Source organism: Agaricus bisporus (assembly GCF_000300575.1).
Source record: "Agaricus bisporus var. bisporus H97 unplaced genomic scaffold AGABI2scaffold_14, whole genome shotgun sequence".
In the NCBI taxonomy this organism is placed as follows: domain Eukaryota; kingdom Fungi; phylum Basidiomycota; class Agaricomycetes; order Agaricales; family Agaricaceae; genus Agaricus; species Agaricus bisporus.
Genome location: NW_006267349.1, coordinates 69,810 through 93,773, shown reverse-complemented (window position 1 = coordinate 93,773; position 23,964 = coordinate 69,810). Strand labels below are relative to the sequence as shown.

At 47.2% G+C, this 23,964-nt stretch overlaps 12 protein-coding genes across 12 annotated transcripts; 7 read left to right on the top strand and 5 right to left on the bottom strand.

The window, feature by feature from the left end:
* Positions 1-4: 4 nt before the first annotated feature.
* Positions 5-926, bottom strand: AGABI2DRAFT_122603 (hypothetical protein; the record flags this gene model as incomplete). The annotated part of the gene is made up of 4 exons (XM_006456646.1): positions 5-479; positions 534-570; positions 621-849; positions 900-926. The coding sequence occupies 4 exons, from the start codon at positions 924-926 to the stop codon at positions 5-7; spliced, it is 768 nt and encodes a 255-aa protein (XP_006456709.1).
* Positions 927-968: 42 nt separating this feature from the next.
* AGABI2DRAFT_195719 (hypothetical protein) lies at positions 969-3,861 on the top strand. The gene is made up of 12 exons (XM_006456645.1): positions 969-1,051; positions 1,103-1,140; positions 1,205-1,256; positions 1,310-1,381; positions 1,428-1,658; positions 1,708-1,871; positions 1,983-2,042; positions 2,147-2,248; positions 2,301-2,444; positions 2,503-2,745; positions 2,799-2,930; positions 3,028-3,861. The coding sequence occupies exons 6-12, from the start codon at positions 1,759-1,761 to the stop codon at positions 3,581-3,583; spliced, it is 1,350 nt and encodes a 449-aa protein (XP_006456708.1). The 5' UTR covers positions 969-1,051; positions 1,103-1,140; positions 1,205-1,256; positions 1,310-1,381; positions 1,428-1,658; positions 1,708-1,758; the 3' UTR covers positions 3,584-3,861.
* Positions 3,862-4,374: 513 nt separating this feature from the next.
* Positions 4,375-4,702, bottom strand: AGABI2DRAFT_139357 (hypothetical protein; the record flags this gene model as incomplete). Its single annotated transcript, XM_006456644.1, is given in 3 exon segments — positions 4,375-4,416; positions 4,429-4,545; positions 4,600-4,702. Coding segments are annotated over 2 exon segments (156 nt in total), but the record flags the coding sequence as incomplete, so codon positions are not given.
* A 483-nt stretch (positions 4,703-5,185) lies between these two features.
* On the top strand, positions 5,186-7,041 carry AGABI2DRAFT_188545 (hypothetical protein; the record flags this gene model as incomplete). The annotated part of the gene is made up of 10 exons (XM_006456643.1): positions 5,186-5,323; positions 5,384-5,520; positions 5,577-5,667; positions 5,720-5,817; positions 5,880-5,955; positions 6,005-6,094; positions 6,147-6,203; positions 6,256-6,317; positions 6,368-6,613; positions 6,674-7,041. 10 exons carry the CDS (start codon positions 5,186-5,188, stop codon positions 6,909-6,911), a joined length of 1,233 nt encoding a protein of 410 aa, XP_006456706.1. The 3' UTR covers positions 6,912-7,041.
* A 728-nt stretch (positions 7,042-7,769) lies between these two features.
* Positions 7,770-8,143, top strand: AGABI2DRAFT_195716 (hypothetical protein; the record flags this gene model as incomplete). Its single annotated transcript, XM_006456642.1, has 3 exons — positions 7,770-7,873; positions 7,927-7,948; positions 8,000-8,143. Coding segments are annotated over 3 exons (190 nt in total), but the record flags the coding sequence as incomplete, so codon positions are not given.
* A 1,102-nt stretch (positions 8,144-9,245) lies between these two features.
* AGABI2DRAFT_154209 (hypothetical protein) lies at positions 9,246-9,925 on the top strand (the record flags this gene model as incomplete). Its single annotated transcript, XM_006456641.1, has 5 exons — positions 9,246-9,483; positions 9,544-9,585; positions 9,651-9,722; positions 9,779-9,800; positions 9,853-9,925. 5 exons carry the CDS (start codon positions 9,246-9,248, stop codon positions 9,923-9,925), a joined length of 447 nt encoding a protein of 148 aa, XP_006456704.1.
* A 93-nt stretch (positions 9,926-10,018) lies between these two features.
* AGABI2DRAFT_195714 (hypothetical protein) lies at positions 10,019-11,376 on the bottom strand. Its single transcript, XM_006456640.1, has 7 exons — positions 11,318-11,376; positions 11,181-11,262; positions 10,948-11,126; positions 10,860-10,885; positions 10,548-10,807; positions 10,380-10,494; positions 10,019-10,328 (listed from the first exon to the last, which is right to left on the bottom strand). The coding sequence occupies exons 1-7, from the start codon at positions 11,324-11,326 to the stop codon at positions 10,100-10,102; spliced, it is 900 nt and encodes a 299-aa protein (XP_006456703.1). The 5' UTR covers positions 11,327-11,376; the 3' UTR covers positions 10,019-10,099.
* A 184-nt stretch (positions 11,377-11,560) lies between these two features.
* On the top strand, positions 11,561-13,861 carry AGABI2DRAFT_195713 (hypothetical protein). The gene is made up of 6 exons (XM_006456639.1): positions 11,561-11,648; positions 11,701-11,857; positions 11,905-11,982; positions 12,043-12,149; positions 12,197-12,432; positions 12,488-13,861. Exons 1-6 carry the CDS (start codon positions 11,598-11,600, stop codon positions 13,191-13,193), a joined length of 1,335 nt encoding a protein of 444 aa, XP_006456702.1. The 5' UTR covers positions 11,561-11,597; the 3' UTR covers positions 13,194-13,861.
* Positions 13,862-14,398: 537 nt separating this feature from the next.
* On the top strand, positions 14,399-15,636 carry AGABI2DRAFT_195711 (hypothetical protein). Its single transcript, XM_006456638.1, has 4 exons — positions 14,399-14,450; positions 14,527-14,755; positions 14,823-15,080; positions 15,128-15,636. Exons 1-4 carry the CDS (start codon positions 14,428-14,430, stop codon positions 15,524-15,526), a joined length of 909 nt encoding a protein of 302 aa, XP_006456701.1. The 5' UTR covers positions 14,399-14,427; the 3' UTR covers positions 15,527-15,636.
* A 111-nt stretch (positions 15,637-15,747) lies between these two features.
* AGABI2DRAFT_188538 (hypothetical protein) lies at positions 15,748-20,729 on the top strand (the record flags this gene model as incomplete). Its single annotated transcript, XM_006456637.1, has 7 exons — positions 15,748-16,009; positions 16,068-16,574; positions 16,636-16,722; positions 16,771-16,812; positions 16,867-17,948; positions 18,007-19,196; positions 19,242-20,729. 7 exons carry the CDS (start codon positions 15,748-15,750, stop codon positions 19,363-19,365), a joined length of 3,294 nt encoding a protein of 1,097 aa, XP_006456700.1. The 3' UTR covers positions 19,366-20,729.
* Positions 20,730-20,906: 177 nt separating this feature from the next.
* Positions 20,907-22,361, bottom strand: AGABI2DRAFT_211754 (hypothetical protein; the record flags this gene model as incomplete). Its single annotated transcript, XM_006456636.1, has 5 exons — positions 20,907-21,330; positions 21,379-21,565; positions 21,615-22,118; positions 22,170-22,202; positions 22,266-22,361. Coding segments are annotated over 5 exons (1,243 nt in total), but the record flags the coding sequence as incomplete, so codon positions are not given.
* A 261-nt stretch (positions 22,362-22,622) lies between these two features.
* Positions 22,623-23,878, bottom strand: AGABI2DRAFT_122590 (hypothetical protein; the record flags this gene model as incomplete). The annotated part of the gene is made up of 5 exons (XM_006456635.1): positions 22,623-23,111; positions 23,163-23,202; positions 23,260-23,345; positions 23,403-23,430; positions 23,490-23,878. 5 exons carry the CDS (start codon positions 23,876-23,878, stop codon positions 22,623-22,625), a joined length of 1,032 nt encoding a protein of 343 aa, XP_006456698.1.
* Between the last annotated feature and the right edge of the window lie 86 nt (positions 23,879-23,964).

The window sequence follows — 23,964 nt, the reverse complement described above, 5'->3', positions numbered from 1 at the left end:
ATAATCATGACTGGTTGGCGACTAGCTTCTGAAGTTCGCTGAGCTCTTTTTCCTTCTCAATAAGAGTATTTCGCCACTTGTCGGTCTCGGCAACGACGGCCTTTCGTGCCTCTTCAACTCGTTCCAATTCCTCTTTTTCCATGGCTTGTGAGAATTCAGGTACACCACCCCTTGATGCTTCGAGGGAGTTGGGGTTAGCTAGATGGAACGGTACGGGCTTGCGCCGAACTTTTGGGAGAGGTGTGGGAGGATGTGCGGTGAGGATGTTGAGGAAATTTTGAAAGGGGTCGTTGAATACTACTTCATCATACTGCCAAGAGTGAACGGGGCCCATCTTGATTGCAACGTTGAGTGGTGGTATTTCTGGTTCGCCAGCAGCAGCCCATGGATGGAGTTTGAGATGATGATAGAGAGTCATCGCTTTTTCTCCAGATTCAGCAACAAATGTGATACGGATTTGAATCTCAAATTCGCCCCAACTGGTGAATATTATGAGCTGATAGAAAGAGTGATAAGCATGTGCGACGACGTACCCTGTCTCCGAGACTTCGAAAGGTGGTTTATCAATATCTGTCAAGTTTGGTATAGCCTGTGTTTGCCATCAGTGGAATGAAACATACTTCGAGACGGGTTGGGATATGTATCATGAAGCTTGAAAGAGACCCTTTTTATGAAGTGTGCGATGTCGTCCGCGCCGCCTACGATATCGGATCCTGGAGCAGAGGCGGCAGAACGGACAGCCACTGTCCACTTGTGTGTGTGGTCGGCATGGGGGAGCGTTTGTCGTTCCTTTTCAGCGAGGACAGTCGCAGTGTTGCCGTATATTATCGGACGAAAGATAGTCAGGCCCTGTATTGAATTGAGATTGTAGGTTGAGTTCAAGGGAGAGTTTTGCGTACTCGGACGCGGACGCGATCACTTGACATTGGTGCGAGGCAGGCCGCGCTTTGCGAGATCAAACTCCGCAACCACCCGGAAGTACCGTAACTCAACTTTTCTGTCCTCTTCCACCACTACAAAACAATGAGCTTCCTAACTCCACTCTACGAGAGTATGTCTACTTTGCGTTCGGTTTTATGGTCTTTTTAATGCCGCGGAATAGGGCCAAACAACATCCTTGAAAAGCAGCGTTACTACCAGGTGTGTTTTAACTTGTTGAATCCGATGCATGCACTGTGTAGCTGAGCGACTTTTCTCGCTTTAGAACAACCATGCCGCTCTGTACATGCGTGGTCCTAGACAGAAGCTCTACTTTGGTGAGCCAAGACGTCATTGCAATATTCCGGAGTCATTCAGCTCGTTTCAACAGGTGCTTTCTGTGCCCTCTTCGCCGGTGGAATGATAGGGACTGTTTATGCTATTGGTAATCTAGTCGCGGTAGGTCGTGAACGGTCTGCCAAGTATTGCTGATGTTAACGGCTTGTCAGGATAACAAAGCCGAGTAAGGCAGATAGGAGCTGTAGTTACTTTATTATAGAGATATTTTCAAGTTATTACTCGAGTTACTGGGTGGGAAAAGCGTTCACTGTAAAAATACCCACCCCGATCCATGTCTCGAGTACTCGCGCCCACAAAGTCAACGCTGGCGGAACAATCGCTCCGGCCTGTGCGCATGACTCTGTTTTGTGATTTATCAAAACTCTGCAGAACGCATGATGCTGGATATATGTTTCGATCGTTGTGCTAATTTGGGGATGATGACCCACCCCACGATAGGCCCTTGAGCGCTCGGCGTCTTCTCCTTCTCTCCAGACCACGATGTCCCGTATGCCTTCCCGTGGCTCGCATGGCAGAAATGCGGGCCCGTACATGCAGTCTATCCCCGACGACGACGACGCATGTCCAGACTACGAAGCTGCAGTAAGCAGAAGGTAAGCACCCCAGCCTTCCTGGCTTCTCGGCCACTCCCGCAGTCTCATATGGTCCCCCTTCTCGCATCATTAACCTGTGCTAACTCAGCCCCTTGTTCTCATCAATTTCAGCAATTCCAATGTCACTAGCGAGGACATCAGCAACTGGTCAGATGTCCAACAACCCTTAAAGTCAGTGCATCTCCTACCCCGAATTGTTGAAGCATAATGCCTGCCCGTTCATTGATTGTCTCGGGGCCCTCCAAGCTACATTCTGGACTGACTCGCAACTATAGTGTCCAAGGACAAGCCTCCAACAAACCGAGCGCCAATTTCCGACGTTATGTCTACACCTACAACATGTTGGCTGCACAAACTCCGATCCAATTCTATATTACGTGTGTTACTTATCTTTTTGGTTTAGGATGCTTATTCAGTATCACTTTACAGGGTGGAACCGCACGATGGCAAACCGACGGCTGGTCAATACCAGTTTCGGTTATCCATGAGGGTCAATGGAGTCGAACGGTTAGTGGGAGAATCAATCAGTCGGATCATGTCCGTCGACCCTCGTAAACTCGAATTCGCTGTCTTGTGCGTCCAGTCGTCGTTTCAGTACTTCATCGGAAGCTCATTCTCCTACCCTGGAAAGCATGTTTCCCGGCAAAAGTGCCAAGCAAGTTCTGCCGCTTAATAGTTTGTGGTCGCTTCGAGTATGGCTGAGGGTGGATGGCGTGGACCATCAATTGTTTAAAGTGGACGACCTGTTTGTGGGGAAGGACTTGGATTTTAATTCCATCGGAGACGCTTCATTTGCGAGGCATGCGGGGCAAGGCCAGGACTACCAGGTCTATAAAGGCTATGTGGGCAAGGCATTGATCACCTTCACCGTCAGGTATGTTGTACCATACCGTGTCTGCTTACTGATCACTCATTGGGATAAATCAGATGGCACAGAATTAGGGATCGACTATACAAATATTCCTTCGAGTACGAAGGCGGAGGCGTCGGAGATATACTGCTCAGTGATTTCCGCATGCGAATCGACAATGACCCCCGATCAATCACTTTTCTAATCTAGTATGTCGTTTATCCACTCTGCCTGATCACAATCATCCCTTTGTATTGTGTTTCAACATCGTCACAGCCGTATACTCACACACTTTGGTATTTTTAGTTCAATTCCCGTTCAATCGATGCCAGTCGGGGCTACTCACCGTATACGGATTTGGCTTCGAGGCCTAGTGCCTCTCACAAATGACCCCATCATGTCTCAACCACTTCCCTTCAATGATTCATACATATATCAGCGGGTATTTCAATTGGACGACTTCAAAGTTGGAGGCAGGCTTGAATTCCATGCTTTGGGCAATAAGCTCGTGATGGCATTCCCACATTGTGGTGGACCGGAAACTGTTCAACTATCGCGACCACCTGTCAAGCCCCATGACAAGGACAAGGACAAGGGGAGAGGAAAAGAATTGCCAGTGACAAGCTTTGGTTCACAAAGCAATCACGATTTAATCAACCCGAACCCTGGGGTACTCCCGCCTGGTGCACAACGCCCTATTCACTCTTTGAGTCCACAGGGAACAATTTCCGGTTCTGCAGTGTCACATTATCATCCGCAACTGCCAAATCACATTCCAATTTCTCTGCAGCCCGTCAGGAGAGAGAGAGAACGTGCCCCCACACAAGTGCAGAAAACAAGAACAAGAGTTGATATCGTTTGATATCTTTTTGCTGTGCGTTACGAACTTTTATGCCTTGTAATTTTTGCCACATGTCGCGCTCCCTGTTTGCGGTGTTATCAGCAGTAGAATATGCTCTCCATTAAACTGTGTATCAGTGTAATTTTAGGACCTGAGATATTCAGGGGAAAAATCTGTCTGTCACTTCTTCTACCTATGTTATACATTACATTCCTTGATTTTAGTTAATCTTCATTAATCTCATATCTTTGAAGCAAAAAACTCGTTCCATTCCTTTTCAGCCCAGCTGCTCGAAACTTCTGAAGCGACTAAGCCATTCCAGAGAGCGGTGGGCGAAACGTGGATGCTGTTGTGACGAGCAACTTTGACTAACATACATATGAGCACCATCGCCGTTTTAGACACACGGAAGACAACACATACGATTGTACTTCAGATCGTCCGTAACAGGGATACCACCATTCGGTGTACCTTTCATCGTCAAGAGGTCACGGAATTCATCGACCTTTCCGGGTGAGAGGACTTGTGAAGCCAAGTCTGTAAGCTTATCCCTGATTTGTTGAATTGTCAAGTTGAGGCATTGACGATCGAAGAATTCCTCTTGATGATCGAAGAGCTAAGCGAGATGAAGGGTGAGTTGATTTCATTCCGGAATCCGATACCAATCGATATCGATACGATAATTAAGACGAAAATAGAAATGCCATAGTACAATGGACAGATAAAGAGAAACGCAGGGAGAGGGAGTCAAGAAAATCTCATACGTACAAGACGGCTGAAGGTCCAGAATTGGTCTGGAGAAGCACGGAGTGCCGCGAGAGCGGCCTCATGTGTGAGCATAGATGAGGCGTGCCACGGTTGGATTTGGGGACGAAAGATGACTTTGACTTTGCAGTCGTATTTTCCGCCTGAGGAGATGAGCGGTGTGATGACGCTGTCTATCGTGCGAGACATTTTTGCACTGTATGGACAGACGAAATCGACTAGGGGTGGATGATTGAATCGTTGAGCGCGTGTTCAAAAATTACAAGGCTTACGGTAGACCTCAAGGGTGTGCGGTGCGTTTGCATTACCGGCTACGATAAGGGGGCTGAGCGATGGTTGGAGGGCCATGGTGAAACTCGATGTAGGTAGTTGAGTAGATAGTAGGATGATTCTTATCTGGCCTTTTGACAAACATTATGACGTACTTGCCCTGCAGATCATTTCCTAATCGGTCGCAGCTACCAGCGAGCCGAGTTCACTCTTCCCTAGGCCTCCTGGCTGAAGAAACATGCTGTTTGGCACTTGAGGTTTATAGAATGAGCACTTGCCATGTAGCCAACACGATGGGCAAATTTCTACATTATTTGGAGTGTTTAATTACTGGAGAGGAATCAGAGGATGTTGACTGTTGCCTTGCAGAGTTTATTGCTAAATCGGAATCCCAATAACTTACAGATACTGGACGTAGTTTTACTTCCAAAAATCAAACAGCCTTCATTAACCGCGGTGCCATGATAGAAATTACTCTTCTCATCTCCCATCACTCGAGTCGCACTCAAGTCGAGGCTGTTGCAAAATAGCCGCAAACATGATGCTTCCAGTAACTTGATCTCGTTCGACCGCCGACGTTCCGCAACGATGCCTACGGACTTTGTAACCTATCTTTCCCAAATAAACAATGCAGTTATTGCAGAAAATGGGAACGATCTTGCATATCTCCTCAGACCAACTAGCCCTCAAGGAAAAGACCTCGTCAAGGAGTTTCGCAATCCAACTGTGCGCCATATATATGCCTTCGATTGTCCCCTTTTAATATACTAAGGCCCCTGAAACCAGAAACAAACTCTTCGTCGATTTGAGGGTGCTATTATGAGTCCTTGGGATGAAATCGCTATTTCTTATGTCTTGACGTGCTCGCACGTGGCGAGAAAGAGACCTGGAGAGGCGTTCAAAGAGCATTCTCAGCTCGTGTCGTATGTGGCTCGTTTTCCGATACTTTTCCGTCTCATTGCTTATTAGTTTCCCCAAGGTCATTCTTTCGTTTCTTCACTGAGAATAGGGGATGGACTCTACCGGCACTGTTTTCCATTCTAAGAGATCTAAGAGACCTTGCATTTGATGTGCGGCTTTCATTGTGACGCCATATAAACTTTCCCCTGAATCGATTCTTAGGCAGATCTTCATGCAAAATACAACGACGAGAAGAGTGAAGCTATGGAAGAAGCAGCTCGTATAATCGCCAAGGCGTTCAGTAATTGCATAACAGACAGGTACGCGAACGCTCTTTGTCTATTCGCATGGGTTTCTCTAATTGACCGTCAAACTTGTTCAGAATTTCACCACCTGACCAGTCAAGGAAATGGGGGATTTACTATGTTGTCGGATTGATTTTGAAATGCTATTTTAGAGTGAGTGATCATATGATAGTCGGCCTCAGGGAAAGCTAATCTTTGCCAGGTAAAAAGAATATCTCTTGCCAAGAACATACTTCGAGCCCTACATGCAAATGATATTTTCCCATTAACTTCTTACCCTCGTTCACATCAAGTAAGGTAGTACGAAGCGCTTCTTACAGCCGCTGATTTAAGTTTTCGCCTAGGTTACCTATCGATATTATATTGGCATGTTGAATTTCCTTAATGAAGACTTTGAAAAGGTAATGAAGCGTTTATATGATTACTTTGACATGTATTAATATTCACGTCCAGGCCGAGGAGGAGTTAACGCTTGCATTTTATCATTGTCATACTGGCGCGCACAGTAACCAAGAGTCAGTAATATTTCTCCAGATCTCGCTACATCCATACTGAGATTCTTCAGGCGAATTTTAATGTACTTGATACCATTACGGATTATCAGAGGTCATCTTCCAACGAACGAGCTTTTGGATCGTTTCCCAGTCCTCAAAAGACTTTACATGCCTTTCATTTCTGCCATTAAAAAAGGCGACCTCTCTGGATTTGACCGAGCACTGGACGCTGCGGAGCACACCCTCCTAGGACTTAACGTCTGGCTTACTCTTGAAAAAGCAAGAGAAATATGCATGCGTAGTCTGTTTCGCCGGGCGTGCGTTCTACCGTTTCAAAAAGCCTTATTCACATCGACTCATGTTCCCCCTCTTTCTAGATGGATAGCATCGGACAAAAGCACGCGAATGCCAATTCAAGTCTTCTACGTGTCTTTGAAAATCTCAGGCATCGAGATTACACTAGAAGAAGCGGAATGTTTCGTCGCCAACATGATTCACAGAGGGTACATTAAAGGGTACATCAGCCATGAACGACAAATGGTTGTCCTGTCCCAAGCAAGCGCATTCCCTAAAATTGCTGATCGACAAGCGCCGTTTTCATATATGACTTTATAACGAAATTGTCTCTCCACAACTCCGTGATATTCGCCGAATCTATTGTATGACTGATTTTGCGGCCCCATCGTATGTTTAACGAAACAAACAATACCCAGATATTTTCAATCAACGTTGGGGACCATATTCCGAGAAACACCGTTAAAAGATTGTTAACAGAGTGAAGAGCTCCATCGTCGAAGATACACCCCACCATCGAAGATACTTCTGCTGGTGATTTGGAGTCATTGCCATTCTATTTTTGCACCGCTACACTTTGGCCTCCTGAATGCCGCTTCGGCCCTCTATCGTTGGATATCATGGGATTTTTATTATCGTCATCTTCTGTCACTTGGACATGATATTTACCATCTACCTGCTTCATCCATCTTGTCCTTCGTTTGTTTCCGTTTGGTCCAACACCGATCTGCGTCGGTGTCATGATAGTGGGTGGGGCAATCAAGACGGGCGAACACCCCTGCGGTCCTCGATGTGCACGCTTGATTTTGTCTCAGTAAATTCTGCAGGGTTTCCGTGCTCGTCGCCCGTTTTCCATCTTGAACTCCGCGCACTACGTAACAAAAGCTCCTCACGAACACTTCTCAGAATGATTCAAGTGGCGAGATGGTCATCTCAGCGTTCAGCTATCAAAAGAGAATGCTCATAACATACCTGCGAGAGTTTGTCTATAAAAGCTGGATTATTCTGAGGCCTGAAGCACAAAGACGAAGTAGAACTCGCTCATCTTCTCATCATGCGCCTCTCAACTTCTTCTCTCATTGTTATCGGTGTTTATTTGCTCAACACTGTCTTCGCCAATGCTGACCATGCTACCTCCAAACACGCTACGGTTGCTAAACCTGGAAGGCGTGCGTCGGCGGGTTTGCTGAACAAACGAGCAACCTGTCCTGACGATGACACTCTCCCTTGTCTTGGTGAAGCGTCATTGTGCTGCCCTGTTGGTGGCGATTGCTGTAGTGATGGTTGGTGCTCTATCCTTGACGGTCGACAGGTTACTTAAGTTACTTTTTTTCAGGACAACACTGCTGCGACAAAGAGTAAGTATTTGATTTATAAAAACATCGAGTTTTCACTCACTGTTTCATCAGCCAGTATTGTTTCGAAGATGATGGTCGTTTCTTGTGCTGCGAGGATGGAAAGTTGTGCGCTTGAGAGTAACCCAACTGTAAAGTTAGACTGTTAACCGTTATGGGTATCTTTCTTGAATATGACCGAGAGGACTTTCTATGCCCTTTCCCCGGATCTGATGGAGCACCTGGTGTGATGCGGAACGTACTCTCCTCGATATCAACCTCTGGCTCATTTATGAAACAATAAAATCTTGTGTGCGTAGTTTGTTCACCAAATATGGGTCTTGCCGTTCTAAAATAAGCCCTCCTTAGTCGCAACTCAAGTTTTCTTCTTGCGTCGGACAAGAGCACGCAAATAACCAATGTTTGTGTCATATGTCTTTGAAAACCTCAGGACTCGAGGCTACATCAGAAGAGGCAGTATGCTCCATCGCCATGAACGACTGTTTCCTTTGCGTGTATGAATTTCTAACATATTTATTTCTCCAGCTCCGTGACATTCGCCGAATAGGTTAGTCTATGATTGGGTTCGCGGCTCCACTGTGTCTTTGCCGAAACCAGTACCTTTTAGAAAATTAATCAATTACAGGGAATAATATCCGAACAATTCCGTTCAAAGATTATTAACAGGCTCCATGATTGAGGATATGTCTGCTGACGATTTGGTGGAGTAACTGCAGTTCAATAATTGCACCGCCATCATCGATCAAGGTCCTCTCTGATGCTGCTATGCCTTATTGGTCTTGTGTATATTTCTATCCCTATGAGCATTTCGGCAACATCACCTTCTTGACATTTGCATGTCATTTGTTACTATCGAATCCCTTCTCAAAGCTCAATCTGTTGTTGTCCAGCGGTGATTTGTCTTGTTATCATGGTAGTGGCTCCAACCCAAGATGGCCAATACGCCTCTGACCCTCTCTTGATTCTGGCTCGGTGGGCGCTGTGGAATTTTCATGCTCGACGTCTTGGTACCAATTTCGACTCTACGGACAGTGATTGCCTACTCTTTACGGATTTGTAGGCATTCATCGATCTTTGTTTTCCATCTCGACACCGCCCACTACGTAAACTATGCCCTCCAGAATGATTTAGTCAAGTTTAAGTGACAAGGTACGTATCTTGACAAGGTTCGAGTTCCAAAAATATACTGCTGTTTTCTGCCGTACGCTTGCAAGAGTTTGTCTATAAAAGTTGGATTTAATGAGAGGCTCTTCGTCTTAAACCACAACGACGAAGTAGTACTCGCTCAACCCTCTCAACTATGCGCTTCTCTATTTCTTCTCTCATCGTCGTCGGTGCTTACTTGCTCAACACGGTCTCCGCCAATGTTGAGCAGGTTGAGTCCATTGCCACCTCTCAACATGCCACGGCGGCTGAACTTGGAAGCCGTGAATTGGCAGGGTTGTTGAGCAAACGGACGACCTGTGATAGTGGCTTTGGCCTTTGTCCCAACGACGCGGGTGTATGCTGCCCTCTTGGTGGTGATTGTTGCGGCAATGGTTGGTGTTTTACCCTTAATTCTCTTTATGTACAGAACTTGAACTTTCTTTAACTTTCAGGACGATGCTGCGGTGCAGGCAGTTGGTGCTACACTCCTTCAAGTATGGCTGTAATACTGCTTGTCCGACTGCAACGTTTGATTTACCCGTTGTGTTTCTTTTTTTAGTTTGTTGTGGTAATGACGCCAACGGATGCGCGAACCAGGGATGCTGTCCCAAGGGTTCCAACTGTTGCGCCGGTAAGCTTGTCTCGCTGTCATATGAAGCATATCTGACTTTATTCTGGGTCACGCAGACGGGAATTGCTGCTCATTGGGGTAAGTTTTTGACGAGTAGAAACCTCGAGCTTTCGACTGATTGTTTCTTCAGCTGGTACTGCTACAGGAGTCCAAGCAACGGAGGTGCCATTCGCTGCTGCCCGAATGGACAGACGTGTGCTTGAGAGCAATATACCCAGTTCTAGTATCAGAATGCTTCACGTATCTTTTTTGAATGTCACCGAGTTTTCGAGCGTTAATTCTTTTCCTGCCATATGGTAAAAAAAAAGCGATCGCATTCTTTCATGAAACAAGGATCATCTGGTTTACGCGTATGAGGTATCATGAGGCATGCCTTTTTATAGCTTTGCAGAGGGTACAGATCTTTCCTCTCTGACTTCGTTAATGAGAGATCCGATGCCATTATCCAACCAAGCTGTCATCTTGTCACCATCCTTGAGATAAACGGGAGGTTTCTTGACAAAGCCGACACCTTTTGGTGTACCGGTGAGGATAATTGAGCCAGGTTCGAGAGTCGTGCCTTGAGAAAGGAACGAAATAGTTTGGCGGACGTTGAAGATTTGTTCACTGGATTGACCTTTAAGTAACGGTATTGGCATTTATTTAAAGTAAACTTACGCGGTAGTACCGTCCTGGACAACATTCTCGTTCAGTGTCATTTTAAGTCGTAACTTTTGCGGGTCGGGAATCAGTTTGCTGGAAACAAGGCAAGGGCCAAGAGGATTAGTGTTATCTGGGCAAACCATTAGCTGGTGTTGGGTTTTCTGATGGTAAATTGCCACATACCAAAACCCTTAGAAAAGCCCCACTGAGAGACAGCCATTTGGTGTTTGCGGAAGGACACGTCGTTGGCTCCAGTGTACCCGAGAACATAATCTAATGCATCTGCTTCTGAAACATCTTTAGCTGCCTTGCCGATCACGATGACAAGTTCGACTTCGTAGTCAGGTAGGTGATCTTTGGGTGGTTGCGCAACCTGGGGGATTGTAACGGTCGCCAGGGGTCCTATGAGAGAAGCGAGAGGCTTGTAGAATAAGATCGGGAAGCTGAAAGACGAATGAGGGTTGTCACTAGCTTCATTTAGTGGGACAGACATACGCTGGTTTGGCAAGCTTGGCTTCCTCCTGCAAAATAAATTCCGTTAGTCTATGAATTTTTGGATGGTTGACAATTTGGACACGCGTACAGCATGGTCTGAGTAGTTCAGCCCCAGGCAACGGACGATCTTGATTTCCTCGTTTGAAAGAGGGGCAAGCAGGGAATCGACCGTCAGTGTTTGTTTGGTTACTTGGGCGCTGGGATCTAACGCGGAACCGACGATCTCATAGGCCTTGATAGTTTGACCTTTGGCTGCAGCGTAACCAACTGTAATCATGCATTAGTTGCTACATCCCATGGTCTATTCCTCTATTGACTTACTATCAAGCTTTGGATCGACGGGTTGGCCGATGTGTACCCGCCTCGTTTCGGCGGCAACAAAACGGATGAGCCTTGTCCATTGCTGCGAATTGTTCTGTATGAGCTATCCACTTGCGCAGGCAAAATAGAGAACACACTTGATGCATGATTGTTGGTCAGTAACAAGCAGAAGAGACTGCCTGTGAACTGCGGGAACTCTCATCCTATTTCCATCCTATTTCTCGGACCAGCGGATTAAGATCGGCGTTCGGGATTCCGGGGGTGGCGTTGCGGGCACGTGGGTCCGGGAGGAAGTCCACGTGATGAGAAATTCTGTCGCGCGACTGGGTTGATCAAATCTGCGCCACTGCATCCTCACGCTACCTTTTTCCCTATAACAAGTTCAACTTAATAATAAGCGCCGGTTAACGACTAGACATGGATGACGGTGAGGAACTAAGAAGTTGCATACAGGATGCTTTGGATGAAGTAAGTCCGGGATCCCCTTTCTGGCACGTCGTCTCTGATGTTTCAAACACAGCTCTGTTCCCCTAGAACAACTTTGGATGCTAAAACGAGAGCCCTTGATCGGTTAGAAGAGCAGATAGCCACCTCCTGTCTTGCAGCTAGTAACTATCAGGGGCCTGAAGGAAGCTGGGATTCCTTCTTGGCTCTACAGTATACGTTTGAGTGTAACAGTGTGTGAGACCTAAGATCACGGAGAGCGTACCTAACTTTCTTCTAGTTCCCTCGAGATTAATATCATGGATATCTGTTTCTACCCCCAAACTTGAGCAGGCGGCAGGCACGGGTACATCAGAAGGTAACAGGGTGACATAGCATAGCGACTTTGGGAAGCTAATCTGATTGTAACTCGTTGCAGAACGCACATTGACCCTACAAATGGCGAAAGGACTTTCTCTCATTCAAGGGATAGGCTTGAGCCATGAGTCAAGTAAATCATATCTCAGTCGAAAATACTGTTTGGAGGTGAATATCTTCCTTTTTGCTCCATCTTTCTCGCTAACGCTGGACAGGTTTTGTTAGACCTCTTACTTACATCAAGGCACCTGACATCTTCGAAGAAAGACGAACCATCGGCTTCGACACCTAACAAACAACCAGGAGAGCTTCCTCTTACCTCATCTGTACTCGACACGCTATTATGCATTCTCGTGGACTCTCCTTCTGCATTGCGTGTTTTCGAAAGCGCCCGCGGCGTTGAATCAGTTGTTAAAATACTCAAGCGTGCCAATACGCTTCGAGTAGTTCGGTGCGTGACACACTTGAGTTGTCCATAATTTTTAAATTTGACGTGAGATGTTTAGAATGAAATGCTTGGAATTTCTGTACTTTTACCTCTTGGATGAGACGGATGGGCTGATCCCGACGCCACGGTCTCCGTCGATGACGCCGAACGGTTATTCGTACCCAGGGACGCCTTCATTACGATTGCCTCTCACTAAACCCTCGCTTCACTCGACACCACGCCGTCCCCACCACGTCCGACACGGTTCTAGGTCATCTGAAATGTCATCATCGTCCTCATCCTCGTCTCGTTCAAACAGCAGTGGCTCAACGCAGTCATTCACTTCTCTTTCTTCTGTATCCACGCCGGCGTCTCTGAAGTCCTCTCCAACGGAAAAACCGATGAGATTATCACAACCAAGCTTCAAGGCATCGTTCCAGGCACCGTCTGCTTTCAAGTTTCCTGCATGCCAACCAGAGCAAAGGATGATGATGTTCAAGAGGGAAGTGGATTATGAACCTCTCAGTCCCACAAAGTCACAGTTTGGCACACCGAGTTCTCGGCCTCGCTCTCGAACGCACAGCCAACTTTACACTCCTAGCAGGCGTTCCACTCAATCTAGCAACTTTTCAATCAGCTTTCGGGATAGCGAGTCATTCAGTGGTGTACTGGATGAGAGGAGAAAGACAACTGAGGAGAAGAAACGGCATTTGGGGACGATGCTAGGTAATATAGATGCATTGGTTGAGGGCGTCGAGAAGGCCGGGATCTGGGGTTTAGGTTGAACATACGTTTACGAGTTTTCGATAGTTTGATACCCAGTTGTTTTGTATTGCTCTCGTGTCCTTGCATTTGCATTTTGTTCGTTTTGTATGTCCGGTATTAATCGAGTGGGGAGTAATGTTGAAGTATTATTAGTAACTTGGTGGAAGGCTATCTAAGTACAGTTGTTATGCGCTCATTTTGAAGACATTTTGCCGATGTCGTCAATTGGAGGCGCGCCCCAGACCAAAGTTTTGTTCTTCGGATCTAGCAAGTTGGGGAACCTTTTATCAAGTTTCTGCAGCACGCCTATGGGTCGAGGTGAAGACACGGATGAGGCTGGCACCATGGCGCCTCCATCCTCTCGTTGTTCGTTGTTCCGAGTTACAGCGTCAAACGCGCTTTGCATTATTTTTTGTTCTTCAACCTCGCTCAGCGTTGCTGACGATGTTTCAGGTGTCGTGGCAGACGCGGAAGAGGAGTTGGCGACAGGAAGTGCGGCGGTACCAGAAGGAGTACCGGTACGAGCGAGGGCTCTGGCTTCATCATCAATGTCGTCGAATTTGTCTTGCTTGACAGCACTTATGGAGTAGGTATAGACTCCAAATGCAAAAAGTCCCAGACTGATGCCGGTTAGAGCATTGCGCATTCGGAATGGCTCGCGGGCGCGTAATAGGCCGGGTGACATGAGCTACGAAAGAAAAAAACGCGTTGATTGGGAGGAGCTTGAGAAGGAAGGGGGAATGGTTGCGTACGCCACTATTACGCCTGTATGTTTGTTGACTTTTTCTTCGGTCGAGATGCAGCGACATTGGAGAATATGGACAAAGTGGCTGCCGATCAAATTTCGTGAAGTAAACAATCTTTGATCTCAGATGATTTAGCTCCGGTACAAAAAGGACACAAAAAAATCCCAAGATTTCATATTGACCGGTCTGACATAAGAACTACTAATAGCAGTTTACTATGGTCCGATCAGCGTGAGCACTGAGAGCCCCTAAACTAGACCTGACTCCTGAAATGAGCGGGCGTTCGTGTTGAATGTTTTGTACCCCGGAATTGAAGCTGAATATTTGCACGTGTTCGAGTCGTTGCGGCAACGATGCAACATTTGTTATTCTATTGTAAACGTACGATTTTTCTATGCATATGTTGCTAAAACGCATGTTTTGCAGGGGTGGGTAGATAGGGTGACAGGTGTGACAGGGAGTTGTGTTGTGTGCTTGTTCGCTGCTGTCACCTTTCCGGGGCTGAGTAATGGCTCATTTTTACGCTGCAAGGTCGGTTCTCCTTTCTTGCTTTACCCGGCCTTGTTGCACTGACCGCCATGTCTCGCCGCCGTCGTTCGACCTGCAGATCCGCTTCCCTCTGTATCACCCTCTTTGGCGCACTCACCAATTCAGCGCTCACCCTCCACGTCCTCTCAGCATGGCAGCAACTCAAATGGGGCGATGTCGAGAGTGAGTGGGCCGGCGATAGTTGGCCCCAGGTCGTCGACGGTGTCAAGGTTATGTGGGCACTACTCTCCCTGTATTTCATTTCTGCCGCCTCTGTCTGTGCCATCGGTTTCGTAGGAAGCATCAGAGTGCGTCATCGCGTCTTCTACTCTCTCCTATTTATTCATTCGACTTCTCATCGACGGCTTGTTACAGAGCAAAGCCTCGTTTGTCCGGTTCTACCGAGACTATTCGATCGCAGACTTCTCGTTCTGTTCACTACTCGCACTCGGGGCCACCTATGCCGCCTTCATTTCATCGGCCCGCGCCGGTATATGCGAAGAATTCTCTCACCACCCACAACTCATGCGTGATATGCATGAATTGGGTCTCAATTCTGAGAATTGTGAACATTGGCTTGAAAGGGCTATTGTTGCGTTGGTTGGCATCATGTTCATCCTTCTGGTTATCAGGGTACGTGACATGTTTCTCATGGATTTCTCATCTCATCCTTCGAGCAGCTGCACTTCCTTCTGGCGGTTTCCAGCTTTTACTCTCAGCTCACCCGGCAGCACACTCGTTCATCAAGTTGCAGTGCTTCCTCGAGCCATCTTGCCCATTCTCATAGCAGTTCGGCTGCGCCACAACAGCGCATCCTTCTCGTTCCCTTTACTGCATCTATGGATCCTGATGTTGAGATGGTATATACCCCCGTGCCTCGCAACTCACTGCCGCGGGATGTAGCCACGGCTGCCAAGGAGGTTATTGTGTCGCCATCAAACTACGAGCATCGCCATCGCCATCAGCGGCACCGATCGAGAGAGTCGAGTAAACCGGATATGGGCAAAATCCGCCTACCTATCAGTCGCGACGAAGGTTTGCTGCCATCATACCCTAACAGCGAGTCTGGCAAGGCCTAGCTTGGGTCCACGTCTTTCCTTTTACCACTCGTTTCTAGTGTTGATGTGTGATTTGTATTTTTGCTACTGCATCAGTGTAACTAGTATATATTCATAACCAGTTTTCACTTATGGCCCGGTGAGAAAACATTGATGACATAAGAGACAAATACTGCCCTTGCCCTTGTCCCTCCCTTTCTCCCTCTCCGTCCCTCCGCTGAAGACGCCGACGAGCTCTGCCCATGCGCTCGCGTCCAGGCGGTCTGCCGCCGTCGTTGCTGTCCCTTCTCCTCGCCCTTCTCCCTTTCGCCCATGCGGGTCCTGCCACACTTCCATTCAAGGACTGCTTTGATGATACAACGTCGCAAGCACAGAAGCTGAATGTGTCGACCATATATGCTCAAGTTTTGCAAAATAATGACTTGGGGGAGTATCTTGACCTAACAGTGCTAGGTCAAAGCCCACAGCAGATATTTGGCATGACAAACACTAGCGGCAGCCTCTGTCAGTTTATCTTCTCTGCTGCTGGCTAGGTCAGCGAGCTAACACTTTCTTCCTATAGCCACGCTCTTTACGACAACGTCTGTCCTCACGTTGAACGCGTGGACGAACAGCTCATATCTTTGTGATACTCTCCGACCGCCTTCTCCGCTTCCGCAAGTCAATCAACAGACCAATAACTACTGTCCTCTCGCTGCCGGTCCTTTCGCTCTTTCGGCTAATATTCCATGGGGATCTAATCGTGCGTTGACGACACTGGTTACAAGACTCCGCGCAGTGGATCCTTTTGGTCACGAGCTCGTTTGCATCGATGTATCCACAACCCCACTTCGGCCATCAACGAAAGACGGACCTTATGGTGATGCTCGGGTCATTTTGTGGGCTAGCGTGGCATTGGCTGCAGCTTATTGGCTTGTTGTGGGTGTGGCTAGAGTTGTGTCTGCTTGGGGACGAGGCGTGAGTCGCAGTGCACATGGTGTTTGGGGGAAGCTGCAAAGCGGTGGATTCATTTTGGCCAGTGCTATTAGTGGGGAGAGGTTGGCTACATCTCCCGCATTGATGCGATACTGTGGGTCCCTTCGCCCTTTTCCTGTTGGTACAGTTCGTCTGATATTCGCCTCGACGTATAGGCACGCCGTCGCTGAGAGATGTCATATTTCATACGCAATGGTGTGCGACACTTGCTATGATTGCTGTTCAGTGGCCTCCGTTCATTTGTAAGTTTCAGGGGCGTCTAACTGCTTCTTTGATTGATCCGTTCATAGACCCTCTTCTGACCCAAACTGCTTGGTCCACGCTTACTTTTAGTGCGTATATGTGCTGCTCCTGTGATGTTTTCATGGTAATAACATTGACCCTAGATGTCACTCTCATCTCATCTTCAACACCTCACCGCTGGGACCCGCTCTCGACACTACTATTTTCGCCACCTGACGATTTTTCTGAACAACTTGCGGACTCTTCATCACCCCTTTTCATAGATACGGCAGCTCCTAATTTTCTCTTCACCCTCCCACAAAATGCGTCTAATGGCATTCAATCGTTCGCTTACGCAGTTGGAATACGACCCGAAGAATTGTTCCCTAATTGCCTTATACTTTTCCTTGGCATCGTTGCAGCTACCATAGTACTGTCTACTCTTCTGTGGGCTCTTGACTATTTTATGGTCGCAGTCGTGTTCAAGTACACCTCCCGTACAGGTTACAGCACCAATCTTTCAAGATCACGTAGCCCTGCCTTCAATGCAAGTATCTCCACGAGAAGTGCTTTGAACAAGGATGCGTTCGAGTCAACGACCTCACCTATGTCAGGAGATGAAAGTAAAAGCCTGACAGGGCATAGCACGGGTGGAAATAGCATTTTTGGTGTTGGAACTCGTGCGGTTGGATCACACAGATCGTGGTGGCGCTTACGGACAGACATTGGGTCGTTCCATGGAAGTGTTCTTCATGGAAACTTGGTCCGTATTCTCGTGCTATTCCACCTCCCTATCACTACCTTTTCGGCCTTCCAAATGGTGCAGCACGGTTCAGGCGTCAGTCGCACAAGTGTTGCTTTGGCTGCTTTGTCGTTTGCCGTATTTTCCGTCCTCATTCCCCTTCATCTAGTTTTGAAAGTTACGTTTACGACAACCAACAAACTATATGATGAAACACGGACCTTGTTATCTCTTGGGCCTTTGTATAACCATTACAGGCATGGTTCGCAGATGTTTGCGACACTGCTCTTTGCGACGAACCTTGTGTTTGGAGTCACAATTGGCGCTGGGCAGAAGAGTGGGATGGCTCAAGCTATCATCATTCTTGTTGTGGAGGTGATGTCGGCTTTGGGAACCAGTATTTGGCTGCCTTGGGGCAGTGGTGCGAGTATGGGTCTTATTAGTTTCTTGTTTTGCGTTGCTAGGATCGTTATTGCGGTTCTTTTGGTCATCCTGACACCGACGGTTCGTGCTTCCTTTTCAACCATCTAATTCTATGCTTACCCCAATATCTCTGACCCAGATATCCATCGGTCCTGGGCCTGGTGGCTGGGTTGCTTATGGCATACTCATCATTCTTGCACTCGTTTATCTCGCTCTTCTTGTTATGCTTTTCTTCAAGTTGGTTGAAGCTGTTTTCCGTATTGCTGGTGGTTTGGGCTTTGATCGTAGTCGTCATGTATCCGATTCTGGACTTCTCGGGGTACTCGGCCTTTTGGGCTGGTGCGGATTCCGATCCCACTCAAAGAGACGAAGAAAGAAGTCGAGGAAAGCGCCACGCCATAAATCATCTCAGGGGCTACCCGAAATGAGCCCATACGCCACACCAGATCCACTTTTGCCTTCCGTTCCTCCGTTTTTACACTCTGATAGCAGGAAGGCTTCGACACATTCGGGACCGCCACCTAGCGTGTTGCGCCCTGAACATGCCCTGCCAAAGCCATATCGAGAGGATGATGATGATGAGGGGTACATAATGGGTGCCTGGCAGCCTTATTCACAGAAAGCTGGTTATTCTCCAGTTGCGGAGCCTGCTCCTACGTCGCCTCCTCAACCGAAGAGCGGTTTTTCGAGAATAGGAGGTGGACGATCACATATCGACACTCCGTATGCTATCATGGATGGGTCTGGAAGTGCTTTTGCTGCAAGGAATGGATCTATTCAAGCCATTGCTAGTTCGTCTATGCATGCACTCGGAAATGGTTCAACCCATACCTTCCCTTCGGTCAAGCAGCAGACTCAGGATGGGTCATTTTATCGGGGATATGGTGGTACTGCTGCCAGCGGGAGTGTGACTGCGCTTTATGAGGATGACGATCCACAACCTTCGTTATCATCTCTGACGAATGTGGGAAGGCAAGCAGAGTATGGGCAATTGCCACCTGGAGCAATGCAACCTGCTCACGTGCGTACGAAGTCGCAGACCGCCATAATTGAAGACGCGAGTAAAGTATACGGCCTCGCCGCTACTCTGACGGTTAACCCCAGCGGGTCTTCTAATAGTAATCCTGAAGGCGGCGTAGGCGCTGTCCGGCCACCGCGGTTTTCTGTTAGTGTGGACGATGACGACGACGACGATAGTAGTAGTATTGAAGAACAACCGAAGAAGAAGCCGTGGTACCGTATTGGCCGACGGCGGCCCGATGGTAGTGATGGTCCTTCGTCTTCATCGTCGACTGCAGCGCCCGCTGTGGACTCCGAATTGGGTGGCATGTCTATGTCAGGTGCGGATGGATCTAGTAATGATGCCAGTGGCAGTCTCTCTGCACAGCCAACGAGGTCGTTTGTTGTCATTCGAAGGACACAACCGCAGAGCATGAACCAGCTGAACCAGAGTCGCAATGCGAGCCGGCTTCAGAATACAACTTACCCTCCATCATAGTAATGAAAATGGTTAGATGTCGATGGTATCGTTCAGATTTCTTCATTTTTGGGGACATTTTTTTCCTGGCAGTCGGACTTTTGGCTTGCCATGATTTTGTTTTCTAACTCGCGTTACCTTTTTGCTATGCTTCCTTGCTGAGATGGTCGAAGCGTTGTACACTTTAATTATACATTTATCATACTATTTTTCGCGTATCTGATTTAGAATGGAATGCATTAGGTTTACATATGGACAGCATGTACTGAATCAAACTGGTATTTATATAGTTGCTGGGAGGGAATGAAAAGAGTCCTAAGATCCGCCCAGAAGAATAGGGAGCCGATTCAAATGCATTAAACCCATTATCCCTTTAAGGATGCGTCGTCGTGATCTGCAGTTCCTCCGACCCAGAACACACGATAGTCTGAAACACCTTTTCTCCACCATGCATAGACACCTTCCTCGCGTCTCAATCGTGAGGCTATTATAGATGTTGCCGCGCTGTCGTACGATGCAGTGGACAGAACACTCGATGTCGATTTTGACCTCGTCATCTGAGCGGGATCCATCCAGCGACTAAGTTGATCCCAATGTCCGCCCAACGAAAGAAACCCACAATCACCAACGATATCATCTTCCGCACGTACGACCTCTTCGACTCTCGCTTTCCCCTTGTTTTTCCCTCGACTGATAAAATTGAGTGACATTTCTTGGACTTCAACCCCTTCTTCACCAAATGCCACTAGTTGGAGGAATGGCAGTCCGTTTCCCTCACATAGACGTGGTGTGATGTTGCGAGGTGGAGATTTCCAGGTGATAATCGCAAGTGAAGGGTAAGCTGCATAGTTGGCTGGAAGTGGGGACGGCAGGATATGAGTTTTGCGCCCACGCGTGAAGAATAATACTTTTCGTGTAGTTTCCGGTTCATTAAGATTGGTAGGATTATTCTTTGGAACTGGAAGTTCACATTGGACGAGAGGAATCCATTTTGGTGGAGAGACATGTTCAAAGGATAGGCGGGAGCGAACACGGTGTGAACCCATGCCTATCGAGTCCTTTGGACTGAGGAAGTTGCTACCTTGATCTTGGTTTAGAGCAGATAGATAGCTGTCGTCTGGAAGTTCCATCTCTCCGACAGCGGAATCGGCTATTCGTATCCAACCGGCCTTTTTGTCAAAGACGACAAAGAGACTGAGTTGAGTCCCGTAATCGATGAATGATGAACCGAATGCTTGAGAACCGCTACGTAAATGGTTGTCGCTGGGTTGGCGAACGGTGATGGCGCTGTCGGACCGCTTGTGCTTGTGGTTATTATTATTACTACCTCCCACCTCTGACACACTTCTGGTGACCTCGTGCACAATTTGGTGAAAGAACGCGATGCTCCTAGGTTGTAAAGGGGTATAAAATTCCTATGGGGAATAATTAGGATGAGCGGAGAAAGCTTGTAGGCGGTAAAATATTGACCTTGACGAATCTGAACAATCTCTCTCCCTTTGGTACTTCATACAACAGTATATTGTTTTTGGACGCGACAGCCAGTAGTTGACCACCCCTACCTATCCTATTCTCATCGGCCCAGATAGCATACGACGTGACAAGCGAGCTTGCTAATCGCGAATTAGCAGTCGCGAGAGGGACAAAGTCTGTTGCCCAGCGAAGAGGAGCTTCATCTACGACATCCCAACTGCTAGTCGAGATATTTGTAGAAGTCGATTTGCGACGCGAAGGTGACAACTTCGGTAGAAGGTTAGAGTCATGTAGTTGTACATTGGAGTGAATTCCCAACGTTGCGTTCGTATTACTACCAGGATTCAACATGCTGTGATATGAGATGGGACGCTGAGCTTCGATGGTGGGAGATGGCGCGTCTATCAAAGATTTCAGGCCACGAGCGATACTGCTTTGCTGTCGATGCTTTTTCACTGGTGATGTTTGGACCTGCCAGTCAGGCGGACGTCTCAAGTCCAGTGGAGGTGCATTCTTTGTATATAATTGAGTGAATGCTAATCGATATTTGGTTCGGCATACCTTGTGCGCGACAGTCCACTTGGCAAGTTTGGACAAACTTGAGAGACTGTACATTCTTAATGAGCGTGGCGAATCACCGTCTTTTGCACCCGGCGATCCTGATTCTGAACCGACGAGAAGAAGTACCACACCCTGAGTTGTCCCATCATGATTTTCTCCTTGCTCGAGAACAGTCATCTGGAATACTCTGTGAAAGAGAAATAAGCAAAGTTCAAAATATGAAGAGAAATACCTACCCTTCCCCTTCCCAGATGAGCATGGTGTGAGCCTCATCAGGACTCTTAACGTCGATGCCTCCTGCTTCCGACCATTCTTGTGGGAAAAGATCAAGTACCGAAAGGCCTTCATCGTGCCCAATGAGCAGCAGGCGTTCAGAGTGCAAAGGAAGAACACAGCGTATTTGTGAAGTCGAATGAGGCAAAAAGCGGGACCCAAAAAAACTAAGTCTCAAGTGAGAAGGTTCAATCCTCCTGCTGACGAATGGTGATGGCTGTGGCGAGTTTGCCGTTTGAGATTGCTCTACAACTGGATCAGCATTCAAGTTCAGATGACTTGTTTGAACTTCTAGATTGATTGGACGAGGTGTCGGTGGCTTTCGGGTGATTTCTGGAGGAAAATTGACATTAGAGGGTCCCAACTGAGATGAATTGGGCATTGTAGGTCTAGGAGCCAGGTCCCAGCCTCGTTCTCGCCTTCTCTCTCGCTCCTCCGGAGTTATATCGTTGTATCGCTCTGCAGCTCTGCACAAGCATCAGTTCTCCCCAACGCTTTTTAAATCACATCATACCAACCTCTTTTCTATCCAACCTTTCCATCTTCCAAACCTGCAGAATTAGCCCAAGTGATCAATTACGGGCACAGGGGATGACTAAAGGAGCAGGACCTGCCTCGAGTTTGGACCGTTTTGTTGAGCTAGATCGTCATATGTGGGCAGCTCGTTGCCCCCTGAAGGCTCGTCTCTGTCTTGTTCGACACGATCCATGGGATGGTCTATGATCTGAATACAAGCACACTGCCTTCGAGGCTGCTATATTTACCCCCATCAGTCAATCACGTTGCACAGGTGACAAGCTCAAAAGAAGAAAAAACAACGCGTGTGAACGCGCGTTAATCACTCAACCTATTAAGTTGTCAGTGTCGGTGACCCTGATGTATCATACTATTGATGTCATTCAGGACAAGTGCCCCTAGGCAACAGATAGAGTGCAAATGTAATATACATTCATTCGATAACAAAAAATTCCTCAGCTATCCCAATCCTCCAAAGCAAATGCCAAAACTCCAAACGCAGACGCAGCCTCACTACTCCCATCCACGAGGCTCTCCACTCCTCTCCGTACAAATCTCACAAGTTCATCCAACTCTGACGAAAACTTGTTCAGCTCTTCAGCTATCTCCTCTGGCGATCCTGTCGTACTGACGATAGAAAAAGATTCGGTTTCCATGGTCAAGTTCTTCAATATATCAGGTTCTTTAATCTCGTCATCCATATCACCAAAATTATTATTGACACCGTCGTCATCCGAGGATGATAGTCCATCTTCTATAAAAGGATGTGTGAATCCAATAATGTCACGTCGTTTTCGTGCAGTGCGTCTGCTTCTATGGCGTTTAATGAGAGAATGACGGGAGATATCATGTGTAGCAGCATCTCCCGTGAGGGAAGTGAAAAATTCGCTAAATCGAAGTGACATGTCAAGAATGGAGACAACGGCTTTATGAAGAGTGGATGTCTACAATATGACATGAGATTGTTGTTTAGGCAACTCAGATAAATGACTTACGTCTTTTTGCAAGAGACAACGATCTTGAATTTTATTAAGACTATCGTTCAGAAAGTTAGCAGGGTCATGATACTTGGATATGATCTGAGATACTTACTGATTGTCATGTAATTCAATCATCTCGTCAAACGAGTGAATATCTTTTAGCTTCGCGTGAAATTGGTTCACCTGAGCGTGAATGACCTGGACAACCAATTAACCAATTATGATTCCTCCCCCCCAAAAAATTCAAAGACTAACGAAAGTCGTCAAGAAATTCAACAACGTGCTATTCCCCAATTCAGTCAATAATGTAATAACCGGACAACTCAAGGAAATGAAACCCACTTGATAAACCAACTCAACCGACTTCTCATCACATACAACACCTTAAGTCCAAAACTCCCAACATACTTCCTCTCATTCCCTCTAACAAGTATCCTCTCCAGAACACTCTTCGCCCTCCTAATCTGCAACAAAAACACAAACACCTCGTTATATACAGCCACCACGCTCGGCCTAAGCATATACGTCAATGGAAAAGGCACAGCATATTCCATAGATAGACCATCAATGGATTTGACGGTTCGATGGATTGTCCGTTCTTTCTCTTTACCTCCACGGTATGAGAACCTCACTAGGGAAGGTTGTATCCAGTCTTTTGTGCCTGCCTCGACCACATCTGCAAAAGCAGTATTGAGGAAATGAAAATCACACCACGACTGTTTGTTATCCATCTATCCCATATGTGCATGTCAGTCCGAGTATTTTGCGAAAAACTTGAACAAGAGGTACTGACCTTGTAAAGACGACATCAATAAAA